The sequence below is a fragment of the Uloborus diversus genome, chromosome 2, assembly GCF_026930045.1.
Source record: "Uloborus diversus isolate 005 chromosome 2, Udiv.v.3.1, whole genome shotgun sequence".
NCBI lineage: Eukaryota > Metazoa > Arthropoda > Arachnida > Araneae > Uloboridae > Uloborus > Uloborus diversus.
This window is the reverse complement of record NC_072732.1, coordinates 220,255,042-220,283,027: the sequence shown is the minus strand read 5'-3', so window position 1 is coordinate 220,283,027 and position 27,986 is coordinate 220,255,042. Positions and strand designations below refer to the sequence as shown.

At 32.9% G+C, this 27,986-nt stretch overlaps 1 protein-coding gene across 1 annotated transcript; it reads left to right on the top strand.

Annotated features, from left to right (window-relative positions):
* Positions 1 to 81: 81 nt before the first annotated feature.
* Positions 82 to 27,399, top strand: LOC129216830 (uncharacterized). The gene is made up of 7 exons (XM_054851047.1): positions 82 to 186; positions 306 to 485; positions 11,237 to 11,373; positions 22,574 to 22,612; positions 23,576 to 23,713; positions 27,144 to 27,274; positions 27,375 to 27,399. Exons 2-7 carry the CDS (start codon positions 479 to 481, stop codon positions 27,397 to 27,399), a joined length of 477 nt encoding a protein of 158 aa, XP_054707022.1. The 5' UTR covers positions 82 to 186; positions 306 to 478.
* Positions 27,400 to 27,986: the final 587 nt, after the last annotated feature.

Sequence of the window (27,986 nt, the reverse complement as noted above, 5' to 3'; positions counted from 1 at the left end):
TGTTTTCTAAGAATTCGATTGGACGAAAATCCCGCCAATGCTACTTCTTCTTTGGTTCGGTGACCCTCCTTTCTGTTGGCAGTTTTGTTTATATTTATGTTGTGAAGTGTGTTTCCTTGTACAATTTAATTGTAAGAGCTTTTAAATCGTCATATTCTTGAACAGAACTTGAGCTAGCTTTTCGGGGTAAAACATTTTGTTCAGTCATGAGTGAATTTATCATCTGTTTAGTGTTTTAAAAATCATCGTTTAATTTGAGACTTATACTTCACTTAACTTTTCTGAAGTCAATATTTTTCTTCAAGGTGCCTTAAGAGAAAACAATGGATGTTCATGAATTAATCGGACCAATTGGTGAGTTTTAATTTCGTTCAAAGAGTATGGTTGGTGTTCTCGGCCATCGAACTTGCTGGAAAAAGAAAGACTACTGTGGAATATTGAGCTACTCTGACACAAATGAAAGGTGTTCTTGATAGACATGTCTGGTATGTTATTAATCTCTCATATATTTTCTTAAATAAAACTGAAACAATTGCTCTATAAAAATATACAGTAGCCCCTCGTTATATCGCGCCTCGTTATATTGCTCATTCGGATATATCGCTCTTTTCTTCTGTCTCCCGAAACATTAAAGCATTAAGAAATATTACGAAAGGAAGAACGATCCAGACGGGCAAAAGAGTTTTTTGTAAACAATGTGGTTACTTTTACTTTTCACATCCTTTCTACAGCAAGTCAAACGGATTAGAAAGTCTATTTTGAATAAGAGGGTATTGGAATGCTCACTCTTGTCTCGAGGCAGCTCAGAAAGATCGTCTTTATTCGCCATTTCATGTTTTCAACTTTCTGACACTGAAAATTTACTTAAATTTCAATCTTGTTTAAATTTTAATAGGTGTGATAGTACATTCGTGAACTACATCGAAACCATTAGAAAATCATGTCAAAAAGAACGAATGCTAATTTACTTGTGTATTGGATTTATAACTATTTTTGAAGACTTCCGTTATATCGCGCTTTCGGATATATCGCTCTTTTTCTTTGTCCCCCGAAAAGCGCGATATAACGAGGGGTTACTGTATAAATAAAGATAGGTGTTTTAAGATGAACTTGGGAATATTAGAAACTGTCTAAGTTCATGGTTGAAGATTATATGAATCAGGGACCGACCAGGGTAAAATTCAGACGCCTTTCCCGCAACAAATTATGTATATTTTCAAAGTAGTTTCTAAAAATGAGGAAAAAAAGAAATTAACCCTATTTTGTGACGCACCAACCTTCTAGACTATGTACATTAATCAGGACCTGATGTACAAATTACATAAAATAATTGCTTTTTTATACTACTGCCCATCAGAACAGAAGCACTTCTTAGACGTGGTCTTCAACATAATATGTAGGATATTCCCATTAAAGGAAAAGTTTGTGATTAGATTAACAGTTTAGATTTCTCATCGGCTAATTGACTGTCAGATAAATTTTTCAATCAGGGGTTGTTAAAATTGATTTCTAGCAATCACTGCTAAATGACAAAAATCAGATCTACTCCTCTTCTGCAAAGAAGCAGCCTTTTTTCTTTCTTTTGAAGATACCAACACACAGCCAACATTTCGTGACATGTCACAAAAATTGGCAGTCAGCCTTGTCATTTTGGTGCCACAAGCAGGTCCTGACTGAGTGGTCGAAAAGAAGCAAGAAAACAACCAAAAGGCGCCAATTTGAACCCCATAGTACTATATACTCAGTGGCGTAGCTGGGGAGGGAGCGGTCGGCCCCGGGCAGCAGTTTTAAGAGGGCGGCAAATTCAGTTTTGATGCGGAAAAATTCAACGCATTTCTCCAATAAGGAAATCATGCTTTTGATCCATTACTGAAGCGAAAAAAAGAAATCGAATTGTAACGTTTTGTTACAGCTATGATAATAAAATTACTCTGATACAAAAAGGCGTGTTTTTCTTGTGGACATCTCAGTACTATTGTTTGTTTTTTTCTCTTCCTTTGTCTGAAGCTACATAGTCAAGGAACCCAGTTTTTTTTTTTTTTACTGTTAAGGTTAACTATTGTGGATGAACAATAAATTTCATAACATGATGAAGCTGCCACTTGATTTTAAGAAAATTCCTTGGAAACCACGGAATTAAAAAAAAGGAGAAAAAAAAACTTTTTTTTAATGGAATGTGACAACAAAAGTAGTGAAAGAGAGGTCTCAATGATGAACGATTTCTTGCTCATTTTCGGGACGTCATTATCTGTTTTAACAATTGCTTTTATTGGTCATTGATTACAAAATTTTCATTGAGGCAGTGAATTTTAGGTTCATTTTATAAAAACACTTTTTTAGAACTCAAATAATAATTGCTCGTATTACTGTTTTCTATCAACAAATTTCCTTAAACTATGAGTTTCGCACTTAGTTATTCATTTTAACAGGGGTCTGGCCAGAGGATATTTGGGTCCGTTAACGGACCCTTCACAAAAATCCGATCAACCAAAACGGACCTTTCACAAAATCCCAAACAAACAAAACGGACCCTTCACAAAATTATGATAAACAAGATCGGATCTTTCACAAATTGTTTATTGAAAGAGCAAAAGCAAAATAACGCATATTTCAGTGTATAAACCATAGTTCTGTGTGTAAACCGATAATTTTTGGAGCCTATTTTGAAGTCAAATTAGAGGGATCAGCTTATACTAAACCGGCTAATTTTGAAAAAAAAATAAAAAATCGGCGGCTAATTTTGAAAAAAAAAAAAAAATCGGCACGGCACTCTTGCGATGCTCCTGCAAGTGATAAGTAATTGCTACTGCCAAATAAATATAATGGTTGTTTGTTTTATCACAGCTAATTAGCAGCAATTAGCAGCGGTGTTGTAGTAAACTTTTCTGAAAAGGCATTGGTAAGCACTTTTCTCCCCGCTCATGATTTAATAAACAATAATAATATATATCTGCGAAATGAACTTAGAACTGCAAAGGGATAGATAGTAAGGGTGGGGAAAAAATATGATCTCTTCAAATAGGGTTACCAACTTCAAAATTATCGCCACTTAGCGTCCTTGGCGTTGAACCTTTATAATGATTTGATTAGAAAATATTCTTATCATTTTACCAGCTTGTCAATATTTGCGTTTTTGCGGTGCGGTGCGATGTTTAATTGTTATTTTGGGAGAAAATTATATGAGTTTTGATTTTTCGATGCTAACAAGGATGATTAACTTTAAATAAACGCTTTTAATTACCGTTTTTTTTTTTCTTTAGATGTCTACATTTTGAAAAATGCAATCTTTTAACATCCCATATGAGAATCATATTTTGTTCTTTTTCCAAGCTAACTTCGCTTTATTAGGACATAGTGATGTGGATCGGGTAACTACCCAGCGGGTAGGTACATATTTTTTGGGTATTTACCCTGGGTATTTACCCAAGCCTGGGTAAATACCCAAAAACTGGGTATTTTATAAAAAAATGCAGAAAAGTGAATGATTTTTTTTAAAAAAAATCTAAATATGAACAAATTGGTAAAACTGATATATATACATATGTATTACACAGTTTATCATATTTTTTATTGAAAGACTTGATGCATTCATGAAAGAAACATATCGTGAACCAAAGAATCTTTCTTTTCAATGTCATAATTGGAGAAGTATTAGCAATTCATTATGAACTTCAGGATTTCAAAATCACAATCTATTTTAGTCATATCCAAAATGAAAAAAAAGCGAAGCATGAGGGATGTTTAGAAGAATAAACTGAGAAGTTATTAAGACACTATGGTGTTTATTTATTTTACTGATATTTAAGTGATAACATGGAAAATATAGAAACCAGTTTTCACATTAATAAAGCAAAAAAAAAAAGCGAAATTTTCTTTTCTGTTGCCTTGCTCATTTGCATTTGCTCCCCTGTAGGGTGGGAAGGTAAATATTTTCTTGGGTATTTATCCGACGGCAGGGTAAATCCCCTAGTAATTGCGCATTTTGCAAAAAAAATTTAGGTAGTATTAAAAGGTGAATATATTCTTTTTTGAACATAAACCCTAAAATAAAAGATTAAAAATTTTAAATGTTTATGTATATTATGTGTGTGTGTAATATATATATGTGTGATACAGAATACACCTGAACAATTGAACTAAGTTTGGAGGAAATTTCTGCATAAGATATAGGTAAATAAATAGTAATTAAAAATTGAGCGACACTTCGTTACATTTTGATGTCATGCAGGGACATATTATTGGGTTATAAAAGACTAGGGACCTTAAAAAATGATGTTTGCTTTTTTTTGTAACCAGTTAAGCTTTTTTCTTCTTGTAGAATGACTTTTTATATCTGACATCTGGCTATCAACATTGATTAGACATATCCAACACATTTAATGTGAATATCATATTAGATTGCTAAGCTGTTTCGCACAATAATTCTTTAAATATGTGATCCAAATACAATTTTTAGGCAAAACTTTATTGTTTTGTATATGGTTCATTGTATATATACATAATGGAATACATACAGAAAAGTATTTTAGTTGAATATAAATTTTTTGAAATAAATACCTGGGTATTTACCCATTTTGGGTATTTACCCGGGGTATATACCCTGGGTATTTACCCCTAAAAATAAATACCCGGGTATTTTACATCACTAATTAGGATGCAAATAAATGAAAAGTCTCTTTATTTCTGTTGGAACTCTCATTTCAAGTTTTTAAAGCAAAATTCAATTTTTCTGTTATGAGTCAAAAATTTAAATGCTGAATAGATGGTTTATTTTATTTTATTTATTTTTATTATTATTATTATTTTTTTTTTTTTTTGCGTCAACTGTGTCCACAGATATTAATGAAATGTTTATCATAGGACTCTAAAATGCAATTTTAAAATAATTTTATCAAAAATATTTCTTTTACAAGCCGTTTTTATACTTTTGATGCCTTCACTTTGAGAATTGCGATCTCTTTGCATCCGCTTATGGGAATCCGATTTTTCGAATTTTTGATGTTTATTACACTTTGTTAAGAGGTAAACAATTAAAATATCTTTTTATTTTTTGTTAAAATCACGGAATTTATAAGTTTTAAACGAAGTTCTGTGCTTTTTAAGAGTGTCTTGGGTAAAAAAGTTAAATGCTGAACCCTATTCTGAATTTTATTTTATTTATTTATTTATTTTTTTGTTTACAGTTATTTTAAATACTGTACAGAAATATTTCTAGTATAATTTAACATAATGTAGAATTTTAGATAAATATTGATACTTGAGAGAGCGATGCCCCCCCCACCCCCGCCAAATATCAGATAAACACTCCAGAATGATTTTTTTCGACATAGAAGAGTAAAAGACTCAACTTTAAGTTTAATTGATGCAGTTTGTGCCATCTCTAAATTGTAAAATTTCGTTTTAAACAAAAAAAAAAATAATTTTTTTTTTTTTTTGCAAAAATATTTGATTTTTCACAAAATTAATTCATTTTTCACAAAATTATTTGATTTTTCACAAAAAACGGACCCTGTGAAAAATCCTGGACAGACCCCTGTTTAATATAAGGTATTTAATTAGTAAAATGATGTCAAGCCCTTGGAGCAGGAATTCGTAAATGGAGAAAAGCAAGGTCCATTCATTGGCTTAGCAAAAGCTGACCCACAGACTCCAAATCACGTGGTTTGACAACGGCGAATGGTTGGCACGTTTTTGCGTGAAACAAGTGAAAGAAACCTCATTTCTTCCAATGTTTTGCTTTAAAATCTATCACGTGCCTTGGGTTCTTCGATTCACGAACGAAAGCTTCACTCCCTCCATTTTCACTTCTCAATGGTCAAGCCCTGACCCTTCCTGCAACGCGATCATTAAAGAGTCTAAAATGTGTATTTTGGACATCAATTTCGAACTTTAAAATCCCAATCTCATCCAATGTCTCCAAAATTAGCTTAAAGTTGTGATTTTGAAGCTTCAATTTCAGAAAAATTCTAAGGTAGGGACAAATGTGCACAAAATCACCTAACGTCATCACAGTTGGCTCCAAATTTTGTTTTTAAAAATTTCTCAGGGAAGCCTGTAAAACCTTTTTTTTTTTTTTCTCAGTGATGAAGAGCTTAAAATGAGTGAGCAGCAGTTTTTGAAAAAGATTTCGGGTGGGAAACTCCCCTCTGAACTCTCTCTCATAACGTAGTCCGTCAAACAACGCCTAAAGTAGCGTTGGTAGGACGTCATTTTCAAAAAGTTTGAAGGGGAGACGGGAGAGCCATCTGATTCCCAACATTTTTGGAAATATTTGGCTTTCTGCTTAGGCCACCAAAGATAGCCTATAATTGCGTTTTTGAAACATTGGCATCAAAAAAATTTCCAGAGAGCTCCAGACCTTCTCTGTTTTCATTAACGTCATCAAAGATAGCCTAAAATTGATTTCCAGTTTGAAAATATTTCGGAAGGAAAAGGAGTCTTTGTTGGAGTTAGGGAAAGTCCTTACACCACTAGATACAGCTTGCACTTACGTGTTTTTCAGTTTAGTTGAAAAACTTTAAGGGACAGCATCCCTGAACCTTCCCCAATATCTTCACATTTCAAAAGATAGCCTAAAACTGCTTTTTTAACACTTCAATTTCGGAAAATTTTCTTGAGAAGTTCCAACCCCTGACGTCACCGAAAAAAAAATTTAAACTGATTTTAATTTTTAAAAAAAAAATCTGGAGGGAGCTCCAAGCCTCTTTTCAATTAGCATTACTAAAAATTGTCTAAAATTCCGAATTGATTTAACTTTTGAAATTTTTCGGGGGTGCCTTGTTTCCTTCCGCAAGAAAAATATGTAAAAAATTCTTTTCTTCTTTATTAAAATCTTATTATTGCTAAATACTTTTGGATCTTTATTAGCTATTTCCCATAAGAAGGGCAGCAAATTGAGGAACCGCCCGGGGCGGCAGAAAATGTAGCTACCCCACTGTATATACTGTATAATATTTTTAAAAGACATCATCTGAAAAGTCCTAATTTTGCTTAGTCCCTTCAGATTTTTTTATTCACACTAAATATTATACAAAAAGAACACTAATAAACACTATAGTTTCAAAGTTGTACATGATACATGAAGCAAGGATAAAAAAATTAATAACTTTTTCAGTAAGAAATGTGCACAATTGTAGCATTAAATACAAGTTACTCTTAAAAAATTGTATGCTATCAAGAAAAAAAACCTCCTAGTTATTAAACAAAATGAAAATGCAAAACATATTCTAAATGAATCCATAGTTTAGTGTAAGAAATTAAAGAGTTGAAATTATTCAAATTATCATGTCTAAGTATTCAAAATTAAGTAATATTCCAATAATATACAGAAATAATAACAAGTACAAAGAACATCCAGTTTGAAAGAAATTGTCTAAAAAAGGTTAAAAGTAGACACTGTTTTTTCACGAAAAAAGCAGAAGATAATATTTACAGGGGGTCTGTCCAAGATTTTTCACCGGGTTCGTTTTTTTGTAAAAAATCAAATAATTTTGTAAAAAAATCAAATAAATTCGGGAATTTTTTTTTTTTTTTTGTTAAAAAGAAATTTTAGAATTTAGATATGGCACAAACTGCATCATTTAAACTTAAAGTTGAGTGTTTTCCTCTTCTATGTTGAGAATATCATTCTGGGGTGTTTTTCTAGTATTTGGCGGGGGGCAGTTGCATCGCTCTCTCATGTATCAATATTTCTCAACCATTCTACATTACGTTAAATTATACTAGAAATATTTTTGTACAGTATTTATAATAATTGCAAAAAAAAAATCAGACAACAGTTCAGAATTTACCTTTTTGACCCAAGACACTCTTAAAAAGCACAGAATTTCGTTTAAAACCTATGATTTCCGTGATTTTAACAAAAATAAGAAGAGATTTCATTTGTTTACCTCTTAACAAAGCGTACTAAACATCAAAAATTCAAAAAATCGGATTCCCATAGCGGATGCAAAGAGATCGCAATTCTCAAAGTGAAGGTATCAGAAGTATAAAAACGGCTTGTAAAAGAAATATTTTTGATAAAAATTATTTTAAAATTGCATTTTAGAGTCCTATGATAAACATATCATTAATATCTGAGAGCCCAGTTGAAGCAAAAAAAATAAATAAATAAAATAAACCATCGATTCAGCATTTTAATTTTTGACTTGTAAAAGAAAATGGAATTTTGCTTTAAAAACTTGAAATGAGCGTTCTTATAAGAAAAAGAGACTTTTCAATTATTTGCATCCTAATAAAGCGAAGTTAGCTTGAAAAAAAAGAACAAAATATGATTCTTATATCGGAAGTTGAAAGATTGCATTTTTCAAAATGTAGACGTCTAAAGAAAAAAAAAAGAATAAATAAAAGAGTTTATTTAAAGTTAATCATCCTTGTCAGAATCAAAGTTGTTGAAAAATCAAACCCATATAATTTTCTCCTAAAATAAGTCAAACATCGGATTGACAAGCTGGTAAAATGATGAGAATATTTTCTAATCAATTAAGTATAAAGGTTTAACGCCAGATGCCAGATGCTAAGTGACTATAATTTTGAAGTTGGTAATCCTATCTGAAGGGATCATATTTTTTCCTCACCCTTACTATCTCTTTGCAGTTCTAAGTTCATATATTATTATTATTATTGTTTATTGAATGAGTGGGGAGAAAAGTGCTTACCAACTTACCAACACCTTTTCAGAAAACTTTACAGCAACACCGCTGCTAATTAGCTGTGATAAAACAAACAAAATTATTTAAAACCAAACTTATTTTCAGCTGTTAATTTCTTTCCAAGAAACAAACAACAACACATTATATTTATTTGGCAATAGCAATTACTTATTGCTTGCAGGAGCATCACAAGAGTGCCGCTTTTTCTTTCTTTTCAAAATTAGCAGATTTTGTATAAGCTGATCCTTCTAATTTGACTTTGAAAAAGGTTCCAAAAATTATTGGTTTTATTCATGGAAATATGCGTTATTTTGCTTTCAGATTTGCTCTTTCAATAAAATATTTGTGAAAGATCCGTTCTTGTTTATCAGAATTTTGTGAAGGGTCCATTTTGGTTGATCGGGATTTTGTGAAAGGTCCGTTTTGGTTGATCCGGTTTTTGTGAAGGATCCGTTAATGGACACAAATATCCTCTGGCCAGACCCCTGATTTAATATTATAGACATATTTTTTTCCCTCAATAATTTAGCTTTCATGAACTTAATTCACTGTGATGTCAGTTCTCCTACACAAATATCTGAAAACAATATTTTAAGATGGAAGAACTGACCGTAACTCTGGATACTTTAGAAAAAACCCAGGTGGTGCCCTCCAGCATAATAGTAGAAACATCCTAACGCACAGATTCTTGAGGAAGTCGGTTGACTACTTCTAAGTTGAGAAGAGAAAAAACTTTTTTCTTTTTAAGAAAAAAAATCTTACATTTTCAGCGAGCAAAGATATGTAAGTATTTTCTGTGGAATAATCTGCTTGCAGTTATGTTTGGCTTTCGTTTCTTATTTTTAAGCATTTCTTGGTGCCAATTTAGATTTTACAATCAATCCAGTGTCTTTCCATATTGCAGACTGTTTTTAGGGGTCTTTTTTTGTCTGCCTCGCTGACTGTTAAAAAAATTTTCTGTTGCCCTGCCCACCAGTTCATTGGAGCAGGCAGAGGCAGACTGCTCTCTCGCACTTTACAAATGGACACTTAAAGTGTCTGCTTTGAACATGGTAGTAAAGGTTACCATGTGTTCCAAACGTGCCAGTGGCAAAATGTCATTCGTATACTTCAGTGGTGCATACAAGAATTTTTCATTAATTTTTCTAGGATCGAAGGACCCTTCTCATGTCATACTCTAACATGCATCCCAACATATTCTTTTGATTTTATCGATCGTTTTAACGAAAAATATTTTTAAAAAATTTTAAAAATGAAACACTACTTAGCATTAGTTAATGAAATAAATTTATTAAAAACAAATACTTAAAGTACAGCAAAGCAAAATCATCATTACAGAACAATTCATGTTGACATACATTTCGATTTTTCAGGGGAAGAAAGAGAGAAAATTAATTTTATGTTTTTGTTTATTAAATCTAAAATTATTGTTGCATTTGCTTGAAATTATTTTACTTCTCTCTCTCCTATGCTTAGGTTTATCAATAGATTTTATTCAAATAAATCTAAATAAGTTCTTCTGCCCTTATATAGAAGTTTGGTAAGACCCCATTTGGAGTATGCTGTTCAGTTTTGGTCTCCTTATCTTAAGAAAGACATTAATGTATTGGAAAGGGTTCAAAGGTGAGCTACAAGGCTAATAAATGGACTTTCTCACTTAGACTATGATTCCAGGCTTAGAAGGCTAAAAATGTACAGTCTTGAGCAAAGAAGAGACCGAGGGGACATGATTCAGCTGTTTAGGTTTATTAAAACGAAAGATGTTACGGGACTAAAGTTTAGCACTGAAAACAGGACAAGGGGTCATTGTTTTTAAGCTATTTAAATCTCAGGCTAACATGGATATTAGGAAAAATTATTATTTTAGCAGGGTAGTGGAACCTTGGAACGGCTTACTGGAAGAGGTGGTAATGAGCAAAGGAGTAGACAATTTTAAGAGGGCCATTGATCTTCACTGGGGATTGTAAATTGACTAGGACCAGTCTAGCTGGGCCCAGAGCCTGTTGCTGGTCGTCACTTTTGTATTTGTATATAGAATTATAGTCAATTCAAAAAAACTCAAGGAAGGTGGGAGGGGTCCGGACCCCCTGGACCCTCCACTTGTGTGCACCACTGCCATTCTTTATTTAATGCTTGGGGCTCTCCTTAGAGGGAGTTTCTGAAAACCCTCTCTCTCTCTTGTTCTTAGACCTTTTGAACATTTTTGGACTTGTTGACCTGGTCTAGTACTGTTAAATCAGGTGGATAAGCGCTACCCCCACCACATAACAAACATAGTTATTGTGAATTACAAAAATAAAATAGGTAATCGTAGCGTGTTTTTTTAGTCATTTAAATACACAAACAAATCACGTTAAGTGGGTTAAATATTATCAAGTTTTATGTTAATAGTTAATTATGTAATTGTAGTTTAAATCTTGACAGGTGTAGAGGAGAAAAATTGAGTACCTCAGATAAAAATTAAAAAAAAAAAAAGTAAAATATGGCATTGAAAATGTATTTAGTGGATACATTACTTACTTTCTAATAAGCCTTGTCATAAAAGTAATTGATATTAACTTAAAGATTTTTTTCCTCCAACTTAGTGTCCGAAAATATCCGCCAGATCGAAGAATTCACAGACTCTTGGAGGTTAGAGCTGGAAGAAGAAAAGAAAGAACTCGAGGAGCGTCATAAAAAGTTTTCAGATCTGTTGGCTGTCTTTGAAAAAAGTTTGGCTACAGTGAGTAGTTTTTATTTTTACTTTAATAATCATTTTCAGCAAAATAAATGCATTAGTTGATTTATCATACAGGTTGAGCTCTGCTGAAAATCATACACATTTTTATTCTTCTTTAAAAACAGACTAATGCAACATTTGTTCGATCCCTTAACCCTTTCTAGCATGAGTCATTGAGATTTTTGAATTATAAAGAAAAAGCACCATAAGTGGGTTTAAACCAAAAGAAAAAAAATGTTTTAAAAGGTTTTTTTTTTTTGTAGTGGGTGGGTTTACAACACCTACTTAGGGCAAAAAAAAAAAAAATACGTGTTTGCACAGTCAAAAATGAATTTAAATCTTTTACCAAAATGTGACTGGGCAGCTGTTTTAATACAAATTAAAAATTTTAAACTTTAGTAAAACTCCCCTTTTAGAGTTAAAAATTGGGGGGATTTGAGCTAGTAGAAAAAAGGCATTTTTGTACTACTGCTATCCATGTACATTAAGGAGAACAAAATACTACTTCTGCAGCAATTTTTGTGGTTGATTCAGATGCAACTTTTCAGAATTTTTTGAAAAAATATTTCCCATTGACAAATGACCATTAAATATAGTATATTTAGGTGAAATATACAAATACAAAAGTGACGACCAGCAACAGGCTCTGGGCCCAGCTAGACTGGCCCTAGTCAATTTACAATCTTCAGTGAAGATCAATGGCCCCCTTAAAACTGTCTACTACCTTGCTCATTACCACCTCTTCCGGTACGCTGTTCCAAGGTTCCACTACCCTGCTATAATAATAATTTTTCCTAATATCCATGTTAGCCTGAGATTTAAATAGCTTAAAACAATGACCCCTTGTCTTGTTTTCAGTGCTAAACTTCAGCCCCTTAACATCTTTCATTTTAATAAATTTAAACATCTGAATCTGTCCCCTCGGTCTCTTCTTTGCTCAAGACTGTACATTTTTAGCCTTCTAAGCCTGGAATCATAGTCTAAATGAGAAAGTTCATTTATTTGCCTTGTAGCCCTCCTTTGAACCCTTTCCAATACATTAATATCCTTCTTAAGATGGTATGTGGCAAAGAAGCATCTGGTACTGTAACTCAATTTTGATAAAAAGTGCAGATATAACTCTTGTACTTAGCACGGCAGTATTATTGTTCACATTTTCAATAAATAAATGAAATAACAATCATTCTGCAACATGTGACTTAATGGTAATGCATTTGATTAAAAATCAGAAAGTCTTAGGTTCTAATCTCAGCAATACATTTTCTGCTTCTAGAAACAAAGAATCAAACAGGCCTGACATTTTTGATTTTTCTGTGGAGGATGTGTATACTCAATGCAAATTGTATTGCTAAACAACAAAAAATGTGTCAACTTTTATGTGAAACATTAATATTTCAAAGACAGGGGCCTCAACCCACCTATCCTCCCAAAATAATGGGGGGGGAGGGGGGGTCTTCCTCTGACCCTCCTAAATGACTGGCCTGGAATTAAGGTAGTTTAGTGTCTTTGTCTTATTCTCATCCAGTTAGTCGCCTTGCTGTTTTTCTGGTTTTCTCTTATTCATTCCACAGATGCAGAGCAATTCCTCCAGGACTACTTTGTCCCCCTGTGATCCCAAAGTAATTATGTTATAAACTTCATCTGAAATAGTTAAATACAGTTCTGGATACTTTTTTTCAAATTTTTAAGCTTTGTACATTAACATATTTTGCACCTTTTAATCCCCCCCCCCCCTTCAGTAAGATTGCTTCTGACCCTGTAGCATCTTGAGGACAAAAACATGCAAGATTTTGATCTTGTCATTTGTGAGTGGTTTTTTTTTTTTTTTCCAAATTGTGTAATGTAGTTTTATACTTCAAACAAAGGTCCTGAATTTTATGTTCATAGATTTTATTTTCTTTCCTAAAAATATTTTATTTAAAATGTTCTCCCCCCCCCATATCATTTGGTCATTGGATACAGTTATTTTTTCCACCAATAAATACATTGTTATTCATCCCTGAAAAGGTCTTTATTTATGTGTTGAGAACGCTAGTTGTCATGGTGATGTTTATTGAGTTCTGTTTATAAACATTCTCATTTGTTTACATTTTGCTGCCAAAGGAACCATTTTATTTTTCCTCCAACTGAAAGGCATCTACAACAAAGCAGAAAGGTGAGACTACAGAGTACCTATAGTATTAATTCTTTTTTGATTGCAAAAATAGATATTTCCCATAAATTTTAGATATGTCAGGCATCTTGACTTCTTCATTCAATTCAGATTAGCTAACCATTATTCTATTGGCCTTCTTGTAACTCTACATGCCCTAAAATTTTATGCCTTGGCAACAGATCTTATTACAATGATTGAAGGAGCAGATACGTAAAGGAGAGAAGAGCAGGTAAAGGGCAGTAACTAAATTTTACCTTTTTTTTTTAATTTTTGTCATCTATTGTACTTTATATTTATTATACAAGCTCGCATATTTCGTTTCCGCTGAAGAAAAAGCGCGAAAAAGTCAACTTCCAACATTTTCCTATTGTTAGCATTGAATCCACCACACATTTCTTCGACTATCTCGAAAACTCATTTCTGCCGTTTACCTGCACATGGCAGAATACTTCTAAGTATTAAATTACTTTAAAATATTCACTTTTAGTAGTCATGATATTGTTTGCAAAAAATTGTACTTTTTCTTTAACTCTTGAATTTACTTAATGTTTTTCTTCACTTTTGAAATTATCTCAAAATTGATGTTTAGATGACCCTGTGTAATTTTCCCCTTTTTCTTAAATTAAATTTTGTTTTTTGTCAAATGTTGCACTTTTATTGAGTGTTAAAAAGTTTTATTAGTTCTCTTGTATTTCAATGTGAATTTACATTGTTTCATCACTAAAGAATAAAGCAAGGTATGGATGTAACATTTCCAAGTGAAACATTACTTGATACTCATATTTAGCTTTGTTTTCATTTGTTTAAGAGCAATTATGTTGAAGCATATTTTTTGTTCTACATTTCTGTGCACCTGAAACACAGCTACTGAAGCACACCAGAATTAAAGTAATTGTCCTTTATTGATTTTTTTTTTTTTTTGGTCTCATGAAATAAGTAACTAAGTATTAACCATTTGTTTCAAGCTTTAGTAAATTTGTAACAGAGCAGAGCTTTAACCTTCCACTGGTTAAAATCTGCAAAAGTCAGACAACAAATTCAAAGGATCAAGAGTTACACATTTCTTCAAATTGTGTGTAGGTTTTAATTTTCTATTTCTATATATATAAGAACTGTTTTCATAGCTTTCAAATACAAATACAAAAGTGACGACCAGCAACAGGCTATGGGGCCAGCTAGGCTGGTCCTAGTCAGTTTTATAAGTCCCCAATGAAGATCAATGACCCTCTTAAAGCTATCCACCCCTTGCTCATTACCGCCTCTTCTGGTAACTTGTTCCAAGTGCCCACAACCCTACTAAAGTAGTAGTTTTTCCTAATTTCCAGGTTAGCCTGAGATTTGAATAGCTTAAAACAATGACCCCTCGTCCTGCTTTCCGTGCAAAAATTTAACCTGTTAATATCTTTTATTTTGATAAATTTAAACAACTGAATCATGCCCCCTCCGACTCTCCTTTGCTCCAGGCTATACAAATTAAGCCTATTAAGTCTGCTATCATTGTAGTTTTCATGTTATTGAAATTCTTTTCAGTAAATTTAGTGTATGGTCACATCCCAACATAATTGTAATGCATTTATATATGTTTATTAGGGTGTCCCAAGATATAATGGCGAAAAAAAAATCTGTGAAATCGAATAGGCATACCCTCCAATTTTTTTTCCATTTCACCCCAGAAACATGAGAAAAAAGTTTCATTGCAATTAAATAACGGGAACCCGTGCCGACTTGAGGTCAAAGTTGGACCTGAAATCCTGTACGGCGACTACAGTGGAAAGATTGCTAACTGCATAACTACATGCGACATCAATTTATTTAAAGCAGATATTTACAATAATATTAGACTAGTATTTTTAATTCAAGGTTTGCTTTTTGCAGTCAGGATAGAGCTTCCGCTGCTCTTGAACGCAACGTAACACATATTGTTTTTGTTCCTCATCAGCTGTTAGCAAACCATGAAAGTCCTGCATCATTTTTATAGCTCTTTCAGCTGCATCGTTTACTGCTCTAAGCATTGAGACAGCCTTTTTCACATCAAGGAATGAAATATTGACCATACCATAAAAGCTGGATGAATTTTTGTAGAGCAGCTTTTGAGATAATTGGGTCCACATTTTCGTACACTTTTATCAAAAAGCACAAATCTTTGTTGGGTGCTTTGACTGCCAAAATGCATTGAAGTCATGGTTTCACGTATATTGTCACTACAAACAAGCAGACATCAAACAATGCTTCATTTTCCTTCGTATCTAATTTTAGTTGTGAACTAAATGAAATAGTAATAGTTTTAGGGAGTAAATCGCTCGAGCCATCCATCGAGCTTTGTACATGGCTCCCGTTGGTCTTATTTCAAATTTTTTTTCTGTATCTCCACCTAAAAATATGATAGGCAACTTTATCAACTCTTGATAGTCATATTAGTAAGTTTAGCGCGGTAAAAGTCAAGTAAATTTTCCAAGTTAGGGTACAGTTCGGAACAACTCCGCAGCTCCTCCATAGCACTGTATTTTAGTGGGATAGATCAGTTCATATATATGACGGCGGCAAGCAAAGGAAAGCATTTCTCTATCAAATTTTTGCTCAAGAATAGCGCAAGAACCATTTAAAGGACCTGTTCTGGAAGCTGTAGTATCACAACAGATAGTTTTAACTTTGTCTTCGAGATTCCAATCTAAAACTGCCTTTTAAACAGCCTTTGTTTGTTCTTTTCCTGTGGAATTATCCAGTTTAGACTCAGCAATGAGTTGTTCCGTCACATCCATATAAAATAACTATAGATAAGCGATCTTCTTTTGATTTTTGAGCACTCAAAGCAGGCAACAGTTTCATATCCCAAGGTAAATTCACAACAAATGGTACCTCGTACTGAAAACCAATTTTTCTTCTTTCCTCGTGCTCCTTCCGCTTTTCGCTTCGAATTCTTTGAATTGAAGATTTACCTATGGGACATTCATCAATGTTACACCCAAGTGCGTCAATAGTAGCTTCAAGAATAAACACATAATCTCGTATACTTGGACACCTGTCCAATGCAGCAACTGACTTTGGAGTAAGAAAATCGCTCCTCATTACATATTTACTTGTTCCAGGTTCTGATAATACTTGTTCCAGGTTCTGGAATACTTGTTCCAGGTTCTGGAATACTTGTTCCAGGTTCTGGAATACTTGTTCCAGGTTCTAATATACTTGTTCCAGGTTCTGATAAACTTGTTCCAGGTACTAATTTATATGTTTCAGGGAAATTTTCTGAATTAATATTTTCACTAGAGCTCTAACAGGAATCTTTTCGTACATGCTCATACAATTCCGCGGATGTTGAAGTGGAATCGTATTTAATGCACCTGTTTTCTTCTTTGACAGTTCCAAGTCGAGCCCTTTCCTCTTTGTCGGCAAGTTTTTTTATCCACTCCACCTAAAGTGACCACGTCGCCTGGCTCTGTTTGGAGTTGCAAGAAAATCCCATCTTCCTCTATTTTGATTAACTGAAAAGCATCAGCATGTGCAATATTGAATAAATTGTTTAAATTACTCTAAAATTCTTGTTGGCGCTGCCTGAATACTACTTGCAGTGTCTTTTCAATTTTTTTTAAGTCTCTCCAAATTTGATTTAGGTTTTTAAGTTTACTCACACAATTTGGCAACGATTTGGTGGGAATGCGTGCCTTTTCCCAAAAGATGATGCATTCCCGAATAGCAAGATTTGCACTTTCACTGATGGTTAAATTTTACTTCTCGAATGGTTTAAAACAAAACAGACAGAACTTGTCTGTTAGAGGGAAGTTTGCAAGCCCGTAGTTTGCCTCCTATTAAAAATATCTCTTTTTTCAAACTTTGCAATTCCACTGCCATGTTTCGTTCCCTATGGAAGGACTATACTGCGATCGCTGACCGGAATGTATTCGTACTGACATGTTTGACGGTTTGCAAATTGCTACGGATAAGTCCCCCCCCCCCTCCCCAAACATATGTTTTTCTGTTTTCATTTGTTTTCTGTGCACTATTTACAGTTGTTTTGAGCTTCGCAAAGTATCGCGTCGCCAGCGTTCGCTTGCTTATGAATACACGTGCTATTTACACGTTTAGGCCTTTAGGCGCAAGTCGGCACGGGTTACCCTGCTTCAAATTGCATGAAACTTTTTTTACAACGGTTTTGACATAAAAGGAAAAAAATAAGAGGGTATGCGTTTAAAAAAAACGACTTTCATTTTTTTGGGACACCCTAATGTTTATATTCAGTAAATTACATAAGTGCTAATAAGCACGAAACTGCAGTCCTCAGCTGGAAATGACTGAGCTGGCGGTGTATTTCATGCATTATATATGTTGTTTAAATATTTTTTTTTAAAAGTGCATTTTTCATTCTTTTTTTTTTCCTTCCATTTTTAAGACTCACATGAATAAATTTTAACGAATATTTTTAAAATATCAGTAACAGAAGATATGAACATGAACAATAGCAGAGTGAGTTTCTATAAAAATGTCATTGAATGCAAAAATTGAAAAAATAAATTAAGGTAGGTAGGTGCAGCTGGGAAATGTGTGTTGTCTGCTAGCACTCAACACTTTTTGGTTAAATTTTATCTTACTTGAAAAAAAAAGAACTTTCTTTGTCACAAAAAGTTTCACTTATGTTGTTAAATTGCAATAATATCTTCAAGCTGTAAAGTTGGGTCAAAAAAAAACTTTTATATTCGACATACCGTGCATTGCTTTAAAAAACATTGTACGTAAATGATTTTCCTGTATAAAAGTAGAGAATTCAAAGACCACATTACGTATGTGTGCCAAAATTAGCTTTCCTGATATGATTAGAAATCTTAGCCTGTGATTTGAAATATAGACACTAACATTGAAGCTTCAAGTAAAATCCTGTCGAAATTGCACAAGGAACATATTTTAACATAATTTCTAGCGAGCAGAATTTTAAAATTGTTTAAGAGTAAAATAGGCAGGCTGATTTCAAAAATAGAACTACTTTTCTTATTTCATGTTTGGATATTTCTCTAAACCTTGTGTGTCTAAACAGGAAGCTCTACTGCTCTCCTATTGTCTGAAGAAAAAAAACCTTTTTAAACTGAAATAATATTTCTTTTCCAAAATATTATTTCATTCATTCTATAGTCCCGACATAAAATTAAAAGATCGATAAGGAATGTGTTCATCAGTAACCACAAAAAAGTAATTTTTTTATGTTGTGTTTATTCAAAATTTAATGATTGTTGCTTTTTTTATCCTATATTTTTTGAAGATATCCTGTCTTTTAAAAGGGCAGTTCTCAAAAGGTGGGAGCAAACACAGACCTCAACTTTGAAGCTTCAGCACCAAATAACTTTCATTTTAATTAACTCAAAAATTTTTGAGTTAAATTATAATACTGTATAGAGACAAGAATTGACATAAATTATGGAAAAAATGCTTTTCAAATGCCCTTAAAAAAATATTTTCTTTGCTAAAAGGCACTCCAAAATTTAGCACTTTGCTAAATTTTGGACATACCAAAACGTTAATTGAGGAAATGTACCATTAAAAAAAAATTTTTTTAATAATTTCCATACGTTTCAAAAAAAAAAAAAAAAATTAAAGGTATGAATCTTACACTGAATAATTTTTTGTTAATATTTTACACAAATAACAAAAGTAAAGACAGATTATTTACTTTGTAAACGATTTTAGAAAAAAGTAAGTTTGAAATTTGATGCATGTCCAAAAGTTACGATCTTTACAATGCTATTATTTGAGAAATAAGTATATGATGTTTTCGCTTTAAAGGTATTTATCGATCCTCAGAATCAATTTTTAATTGTTTAAAAGTATTTCCATAAGCTTTTCTGCAGTATCTTAGAAGAAAAATAATTTTTCTTAAACATACATGTGGTGATGTATTATTTTCTAAGACACTTTATTAAGAACTCGAACTCTTGTGTATTCCTACGCGCGGAGTGAGATTGTGCGTGACGCGACCAGTTTTGGCGGATTGAGAAGGAATGATGGGAAGTGTGGTGGAAGATGTGTTGTTCTCGATGTTTTAATGTTTCTTGTTCTATGTTCCTGTATTCGTCTTGTGCTGTCAATTATTAAATGTTTATTAGTGTACGATGCCTTCATTATGCTTTGTTATGTGAAGAATACCCCTAGACCAGCCGAGATCCTTACAAATGGGGGCACGACCTTTGATTCCGAAACCTCGCCCCTTTGAAGGTTTCAACGTGTAGCTGTTCCTTCAACTTTAAGCGGTGAGTGACTCTTTTCACAATTTTCAATTCCTTATTTCGAAAGCATACAGACGTGGTGTGGAAGAAATGAAGTCCAAAAAGAGAGATCAAAAACCTAAAGGCGCTGCAACTGCTACAGTGCAAACTGAAACCGAATATCCTAACGAAAACGAAACAAATATAATAACAAATGTTGATAATCCAAACACCGCATTACCGTACGTTACATTTTCTGATTTCGAAACTCTAGTTAAACGTTTCAATGGCGACGCAATGTCTGACGTCAACATTTGGATAGATTCCGTTGAAGAAGCGATCCTACTTCTACATCTCAGTGATTTGCAAGCTTTGTTATTTTCTAAACGATTACTAGTAGGAAAAGCAAAACTTTTCATTGATAGCGAAATTTTGCCAACGTCTTGGCAGACGTTAAAAAAATTATTGCTTGCGGAATTCTCCGACAGTCGTTGTCCGGCTGAAGTACACAAATTGCTTTCGAACAGAAAAATGCGTTATAATGAAAGTGTCGAAGAATATTTTTTTAAGATGCGTCAGATTGGTTCGACGGCTAATATTGATGATTCGTCATTAATGCATTATATAATAAACGGAATAGATGATACGCCATTTAATAAAAGTGTTTTGTATAATTGCTTGAATATTCATGACTTTCGAAATAAGCTGAAGATATATTCTGAAATGTCTGCTGATGCACATTCGAGAAAAAATACAGCGTTTAAACCTTTTCCAGTTTCAACTCGATCGGAAAAAAATTCACTAGGAGCCAGATATAACGAACATAACGAAAGAAAGATGAACAAATTTTGTTTTCTTTGTGGAAATGATTCCCACCTGCAGTATGACTGTCCAACAAAAAACAAAGGAAAACGTTGTTTTTTTTGTTCAGGCTTTGGCCATGTTAGTAAAGATTGTGAAAAGAAAACAACTGATAAGAGATCTTTTTCGAATTCTTCGAAATGCAAGGCAGATCCGACTCCATTTTCACCCACGGAAACGACCGACTATGCTCATAAAACTTGTAATTCTTTCCAAATTAACTCCACCTGATGATGATGACTACCATGATGACGACAACGATGATGATGACTACCATGATGACGACAACGATGCTGATGACTACCGTAATGAAGATTACGACAACGATGATGATGCTGACGACGATGGAGGAGCAACGACTTGATGCCAGCTCGACTCCAAAGGATTTGCAGACCTTTTTTTTTTTACCTCTTTCCAAGAAACTAGAACATTTAATTTTTTTTCTCTCACCGAAATTTTACCAGTTCACGAGGACGTGAATAATCAGGATGGACGAGTGTGGTGATGTATTATTTTCTAAGACACTTTATTAAAGAACTCGAACTCTTGTGTATTCCTACGCGCGGAGTGAGATTGTGCGTGACGCGACCAGTTTTGGCGGATTGAGAAGGAATGATGGGAAGTGTGGTGGAAGATGTGTTGTTCTCGATGTTTTAATGTTTCTTGTTCTATGTTCCTGTATTCGTCTTGTGCTGTCAATTATTAAATGTTTATTAGTGTACGATGCCTTCATTATGCTTTGTTATGTGAAGAATACCCCTAGACCAGCCGAGATCCTTACATACATGTGAGATGTCCAAATGGCGTTACAATCTTGACGCCGATAATTCTGTCCGTTTATTCATAATTTTTGATGATCCACTGTCTTCTAACCTCAATAAAAAAGGTTATTATAATGTTATCTTCTTTAATCCATTGGTATTTAGATAATTAATATTTTACACATTGAACAATTACAGTACTAACATGGCTGGTTATGATCAAAAGCCATTTTGCGCTAAAAGCGCCAAGCAAATCTCCGTTGGCGACAACACAGTATGCGATAAGCTAAATGTTACCAGAGGGGAATTCCAGTTTCACAAATGTAGTTTATCGTCAGCTGCACCAGTTTTGGCGACTTTATCACCTGCACTAGCAATTTTTATCCCCCGCTTTTATTATTTTAGAATTTTTTTTTCTCTCCTTTTTTTTGGAAACATAATTTAACAATCTCCAAATAGAAATACGAATTTCTTTTTTCAATATTTTTTTTTAGACATCGTTTTAATCCTTATGACATTAGAAAAAATATTCATTATTAAAACTGATGTCACTTTTTACATTTGTATTATTTTTAATTTGAAGCATTTTTTTACCTTTCATCAACTTTTTCAAAATCATTCCAAAACTTTATTATATGTAAAGAGCAGTATGAATAGCCATTCAAGTACTTCATTAATATCCTCTTTATTATTAAATTGCAAAATTCAAAAAGTAGTAAATAAAATTTTCATTGGAAAAGTTAAAAATCAGATTAACAATTGTCAAAAATGGTGAGACTTATATTAGGATGATGTCCAAAATCCGTTACCTACAGGACAACAATGTCCAAAATCTGTTACCTACAGACTGCTGATTTAATTTGCTAATTAACAATTTTTACAAGTACCTGCTGTCTTTTCATGTTCATATATTGTGTTCTAGGTATGCATACTATAGAATAAAAGCAAAATTGATGTCAAATTTAAAAATTTTTGGAATTTCTCGAAGTTAACTTTTTTGTTCCCACCTTTTGAAAACTGCCCAAAAACTGGTTGCTTTGATCCCTATGTAGCTTAAAAACTTGCCGCAATGGACTAAAACGGAGACTATTTTTAAATTCTGGGTTTCCAAAAGTTTGTCTAAATCAAGTAACATATCTGAGGCCAGTCAAAGTGCTATTGCATTATCTCATTTTGACTAATGTTTGGTGTAAAAATTGCTTATTGTATGTCATTAAGAATTTTTTTTAAATATCCTTTAGGGTTCATCTATGAAAGCACTGGATAACATCAATTTTTTAGTAAGTAAATTTCTTTATGCTGACATATACATCTACTGTTTCTGGTGTGTGTTGGGGGCGGGAGATAGGTCTCTTATTATGTACATGTAAGAAAGGGTGCTTTGTAAATTTCCAGGCTCAATTTTTATCCGAAAGCTTATTCAGCTGATGATTCCACAGGAAATGTGTCCAACACTCTGGATATTGAGTCAGTCTTTCAAAGTCCTAAACTTATGGCATATAATCTTAATTTTAAGTGGCTCCGGATTGCAAGGCAAGAGAAGGAGAAGAGAGAGACCATAGCTACCTTCAGCGGTAGTTGGTTATTGTAAGCTTCTCCCATGAGAGAAAAAAATAAGAACCCCTCATTAGATTGACAAGGAACAAACAGCCTTAAAGTAGAGAAAAGGATTGGGAAGCTTTTGTCCATTTTTCAGCGGTGGGGATTATGTGTTAGCCTATCCAGATTGTGGCACAAAGTGAAGAGTTCTTTAATTTGTTTCTTGCTGGCTGATGATTGCAGGAAACTTTTTTTCACTTAAAAATCAACTTTGGGGAAAGGACGAGTGTTAGAAATGTTATTCAAAAACTAAGCAACCTCTTAGTAAAGAGTATTTTAGAATAACATTAAAGAAAAAAAAAAGAATTTCTTATGATTTTAACTTGTTTACCAATCTTTCAAACTACCTTAACGGAAGCTAATTAAAACCATCAAAATACTAACTAGTTTATTAAATCTCAGTTTATTTTAAACTAATGTTTGAATATGAAATTTTAAACTATTATGGTAAAGACATTGTTCCAAAGATGACAACACTTTGTAGGCAGTCCCAAAGGTGACGTGATAACGAGGTTCAACAGTATTAAAGTAAAAACTCTTCTAGGTGTTAAAATTTGCTCATAGAAGGAAATTTTTTATTTAATTTAAAATGCCATCAAAAAACTGTATAAAGATGATTTTTATCAATCCTTTTATCTTTTTAGCCACCTTCAAACAGTGTTATCCATTCCATATTTAAGGATGAAGATCCTGGTACCCTGGTCATTCACAGTGACAGAGAAGCCAAGAAGAAACAACTTGCAGAAGAACGCAGAGCTGAGTACAATGCTTTTCTTCAAAAGGTGAGCATTCAGAAAAGTTCGGAATCTGTGGAAACTTTTCAATTCTTAATCAGAGGCATGAAATATTCTCAATTGCACCATGAGCTTTTTTATACGAACCTTAGGTTTTGATGATTGATAGTTAATCAACTAACCATATAATCCTGAATGTGCTTTTTTCTAGAAAATAAACTTTTAATTTGAGTGCATATTAAAGACTTAACTACTGCTTCTGAATGTGATATTATTAGAGCAGCTGGGCATAGCGTATAGAGAGATCATCACAAACTTAGTTATATTCAACTTAATTCACGCTTAAATTGCAAAAAAATTTTATTTTGTGAAAGTGTGTGTGAATATGCAGCAGATGTGTGAGTGTATTTGTGTAAATTTGTTTATTTGCAAAACCTTTACATGTGTATCATTGTTATTTATAATTTGTCAGTCCAAATAATAATATTTAGACACACGGCTGTGTGTCAGCCAAGTTCGGATCAGGCGATACATCTGCCGGTGTGTATCTTACACGAGCCATTTCAAGCTACTTTTGACTCCCTCATTTCTCAAAAATTATTAAATCTACGTGCTTGAAATTTTGTATGTCTAATAGAGCTGCCTAGCAGACCTATAATCCTAAATTTCATGCATGTATCTCTTATAAATATGGAATTATTAAGATCTGAAAAGTGTCATTTTTTACACTGACTCACTCACTCATCAAAATGTTTATGAACTTCCAAGTGTTTCACATACTTGAAATTTGGCATAAAGATAGATTTTCATGCATATGTAAAGGGAAAAATCTAAAAAGTCAAAAAACTACATTAAAACAGCAAAAAAAAAACTACGCTATTTTTTTATGAGCATCATGGCACTTCACCGCGCAGTTGCAAAATACTTCGCCAAATAAATCAAAACAAATGGGCTCGTCAAACGTTGGCAAAACAAGGTTGTTGAAGTTTTAAATTAACAATTTAATTTCTAACCAAAATGGGGCTTGAAACAATACTTTAAGTTCCGCTAAAATGAAAAATGATCCATCAAATAATTAAAATTGCAAATCTAGAAATAAGCCTTTAAAATCAAAAATAACCGGCTTTAAAATTTTATAAAAACTTTAGATCTCAATTAAATGCAAAATTTTACTGCAGGAGCAAAAATTTCAACAATTGAGAAATATTTTCGCAAATTCCGCATATTTTACGATCTATGTTATGATAATCCCCGCGAACAATAAAGAAACTCCAGACAGATTTTGAGATGAGTCTAAGCAATTTTCCTAATTGTCAACAAATTTGAGGAAGCCAAAGACCAAGAGCTAGTGTACATTGGCCTTGTTGATAAATTGGAAAACAGATGATTATTGCTCAAAATTGGCGATCGTGCCAAGTCCCCAATTATCAAAATATCTTGAAAACTTCTAATAAAAAGAAACCGCAAACCAGTGACCGTAACAGCAGGAAAAAAAAAGGAAATCATATATTTGCAATATACGCTTTTGCATTTATAACTGTCTAAATTAGAACATAAATAACCTTTGATTAAGCTTTTCAAAAAATAATGATATCCCAACAAAACATAAATGTGAAAAAGAAGCCAAGTTTGGTTGAAATTAGGTGTGGGAAAGACGGTGTCACCGACAAAAAAAGTTCAGATCTAAACAGTGACCAAGTTCCATAGCGGTTCCTCACAGAAGTTGGATTTTCCCATGTTCTTCAATTCATTTAGAAAACAATTTTTTACTTGCTTTGATAATGGATTTTAAACTTGCTGCAAGTTTTAGTCATGACTTTTTTTTTTTTTTTTCCAACTTGCCACATTTTAAATCCAGTATCAAAGAAAGTAAAAAATTGAAGAACATGGGAAAATCCAACTACTGTGAGGAACTGCTATGGAACTTGGTAACTGTTTAGATCTGAACTTTTTTTGTTGGTGACACCGTCTTTCCCGCACCTCATTTCAACCGAACTTGGCTTCTTTTTCACATTTATGTTTTGTTCGGATTTTTCTTACTGCATCAGAAAAATGATTTCTTTTTTTCAACTAATTCAATTTTAAGTATTTTCACAAAAGGGGTTTTTTAAATTTATTTTTTAATGCATAATTTGATATAACATGGCCCCTGGGTAGCAGTAGGATATGAGTAAATGTCTTACTGTTGCTCTGAAGCGACAACATGTTTCTCATGAATTTGCTTAATTTATGGAAAATAAGCATTAATTGTTTTGTAGTAAGTTACAAAAATACCATGCTTTGCCATCAATCTTTGAGTTGAACCACACCGTTGCTGCTGTCACTCATCTGGTGTGCTAATTCGACATTAGCTACCAGTTTGTTTGGCTCTCTTGGCTCCCTTAAGAGGTTTTTTGCCTCCAGCTCATGTGATTCCTATTCCGGGCTGATGAGTGCTAAAAATCACGAAACTGCAGCCCTCAGATGGAATAACTGAGCTGGTGGTGTATTTTTAAGTAAACATTAATTGATTTGAAATTATTTTTACAAAAATGATAAAAACTTCAGAATGTAAATCCAATTTTAATTAATGAACATATGTCAGTGTCATACTTTTACTAAAACTAAGGTTTTAAAACTAAGGTGGTTTTTTTTTTTTTTTGGTGACCCTATTCAGGAAAATTACGTGTTTCTCGTGGCTATACCAAACCCTGTTATTAAATGAGTGGAATCTGATTTGCAAATTTCTTCATTTAATGAACCTTTTCCTGAAATTATTAGCCCTTTTAGAATTTTCTGTGAAATAATCTCTAAATAATGAAGCATCTAGTCAGCAAACTTTTTTCATTGTACTATCTGAGTTTTTTTGCCCTTTTCTCAAAAAATGTTTTACATGATATTTAGTACTTGTGAATTTAAAACTAGCTTTAATCTAGCTCAAAGAATTATAGAATTAGATCAACTTCATTCAATTTTTCACAGAATGATTTTTTTGATGGATTTTATGACTATAATAAACTCCCCATCATTCGTGAGCCCCCATTTGTGAGCCCCATTATCCTCCATCTTTTAGACTTTCAAAAAAAAAAAAAAAATTCAGTGAGTTTTTTAGCTTTTACATGCATTTTTTACATACACTGTTATTGTTTTAGCTTAGTTCAAATGTATGCAATTGTTATTGATATTTTGCAATTGCTATTGAATGCACTATCATCGTTTTTATATAGTTTGCCAATTTTGCGTGAATACCCCTATCTGCGGTTGCCAACACCCCATTGGATAATCAAGAGTTAACTGTAAATGCGTGTTTTCTGCTCTTTCAGAAAATTTGTTGTGACGGTCTTTTTTTTTTTTTTTTTTTTTTTTTTTTTTTTTTTTTTTTTTTTTCAGCTTTGCTAAATTATCATTGCAGTATTCTTGGTAGCTCAGGAAAAAATTGTGAAATTTGTTTTCTTCAGATTTATCGGCATCTTGTAATTTTAGTTTTGCTTTTCAACAGAAAGAAAATGAGCTGTTTTTGAAGAGAAAAAACTTTGAGGAGAGAAATAATGTGACGCCAAAATCATTGTTGGATTTTGTAGACTATGAAAAAGTACTTGCCAGAAGGAAAGAAGAAGAGGCCAGGTTCAGGTGTGAAGAAAAATGTTTTTTTTTTTTTTTTAATTTATGGAGGGTTGAATTATATTTTCATGTTTTTTAGATTTTGGTTGTTTTTTAATTTTGTCAATAGACCAGGCACAGGCCTAGGTGGCTGATGCCTCCAAAAAGTAGGGGGTTTGTGAGGGGCGTTATGTAGGCGATGCTCCTAAAACTGACTTTAAAAAACTGACCTGTAGAATTTTAGTGTCATAATTAATTAATTGACCTTTTCTAAAGAATTTGGGACGTGATCTCAAAAATTGAGACAGACAACTACAGTCGACTCCCTCCTTCCAATTCCAAGCTCAATTTTAATTTTTATAAAGTACTAATATGATGAAAAAATGTAAAACATATTCAAATAAAATTCTGTTTTTAAATATATAAATCAATCAATTATATCAGTTTTTAATGGATTGTTAATTTTGAACTTAGGAAAGCCTTTTAGGGCTTTCTTAAGGCAAAACCCCTTAACTTTTGAAAGTGAAAGGGCAGTGCCTCCCCCCCCCCCCACTCCCCTCCTCGTACGACAGGCATCAGATTTTGAAGATGTAGAAACATTTTATAATTTACTTTTTTTTTTTTTTTTTTTAATAAGTTACAAATTTAGTTGTAAGTACATATTTGGCTTATGGTCACCTTAGAGCAATAGTAAGACATCTAATCGCAGGATTAACAGTAAGATATCCTACTGTTGCTTTGA

Coding starts and splice junctions, on each gene's coding strand:
- LOC129216830 (XM_054851047.1), top strand. Junction 11,374..22,573: donor TTGAAAAAAGTTTGGCTACA/GTGAGTAGTTTT, acceptor AATATCCTTTAG/GGTTCATCTATGAAAGCACT. Junction 27,275..27,374: donor GAAGAAGAGGCCAGGTTCAG/GTGTGAAGAAAA, acceptor TTTTGTCAATAG/ACCAGGCACAGGCCTAGGTG.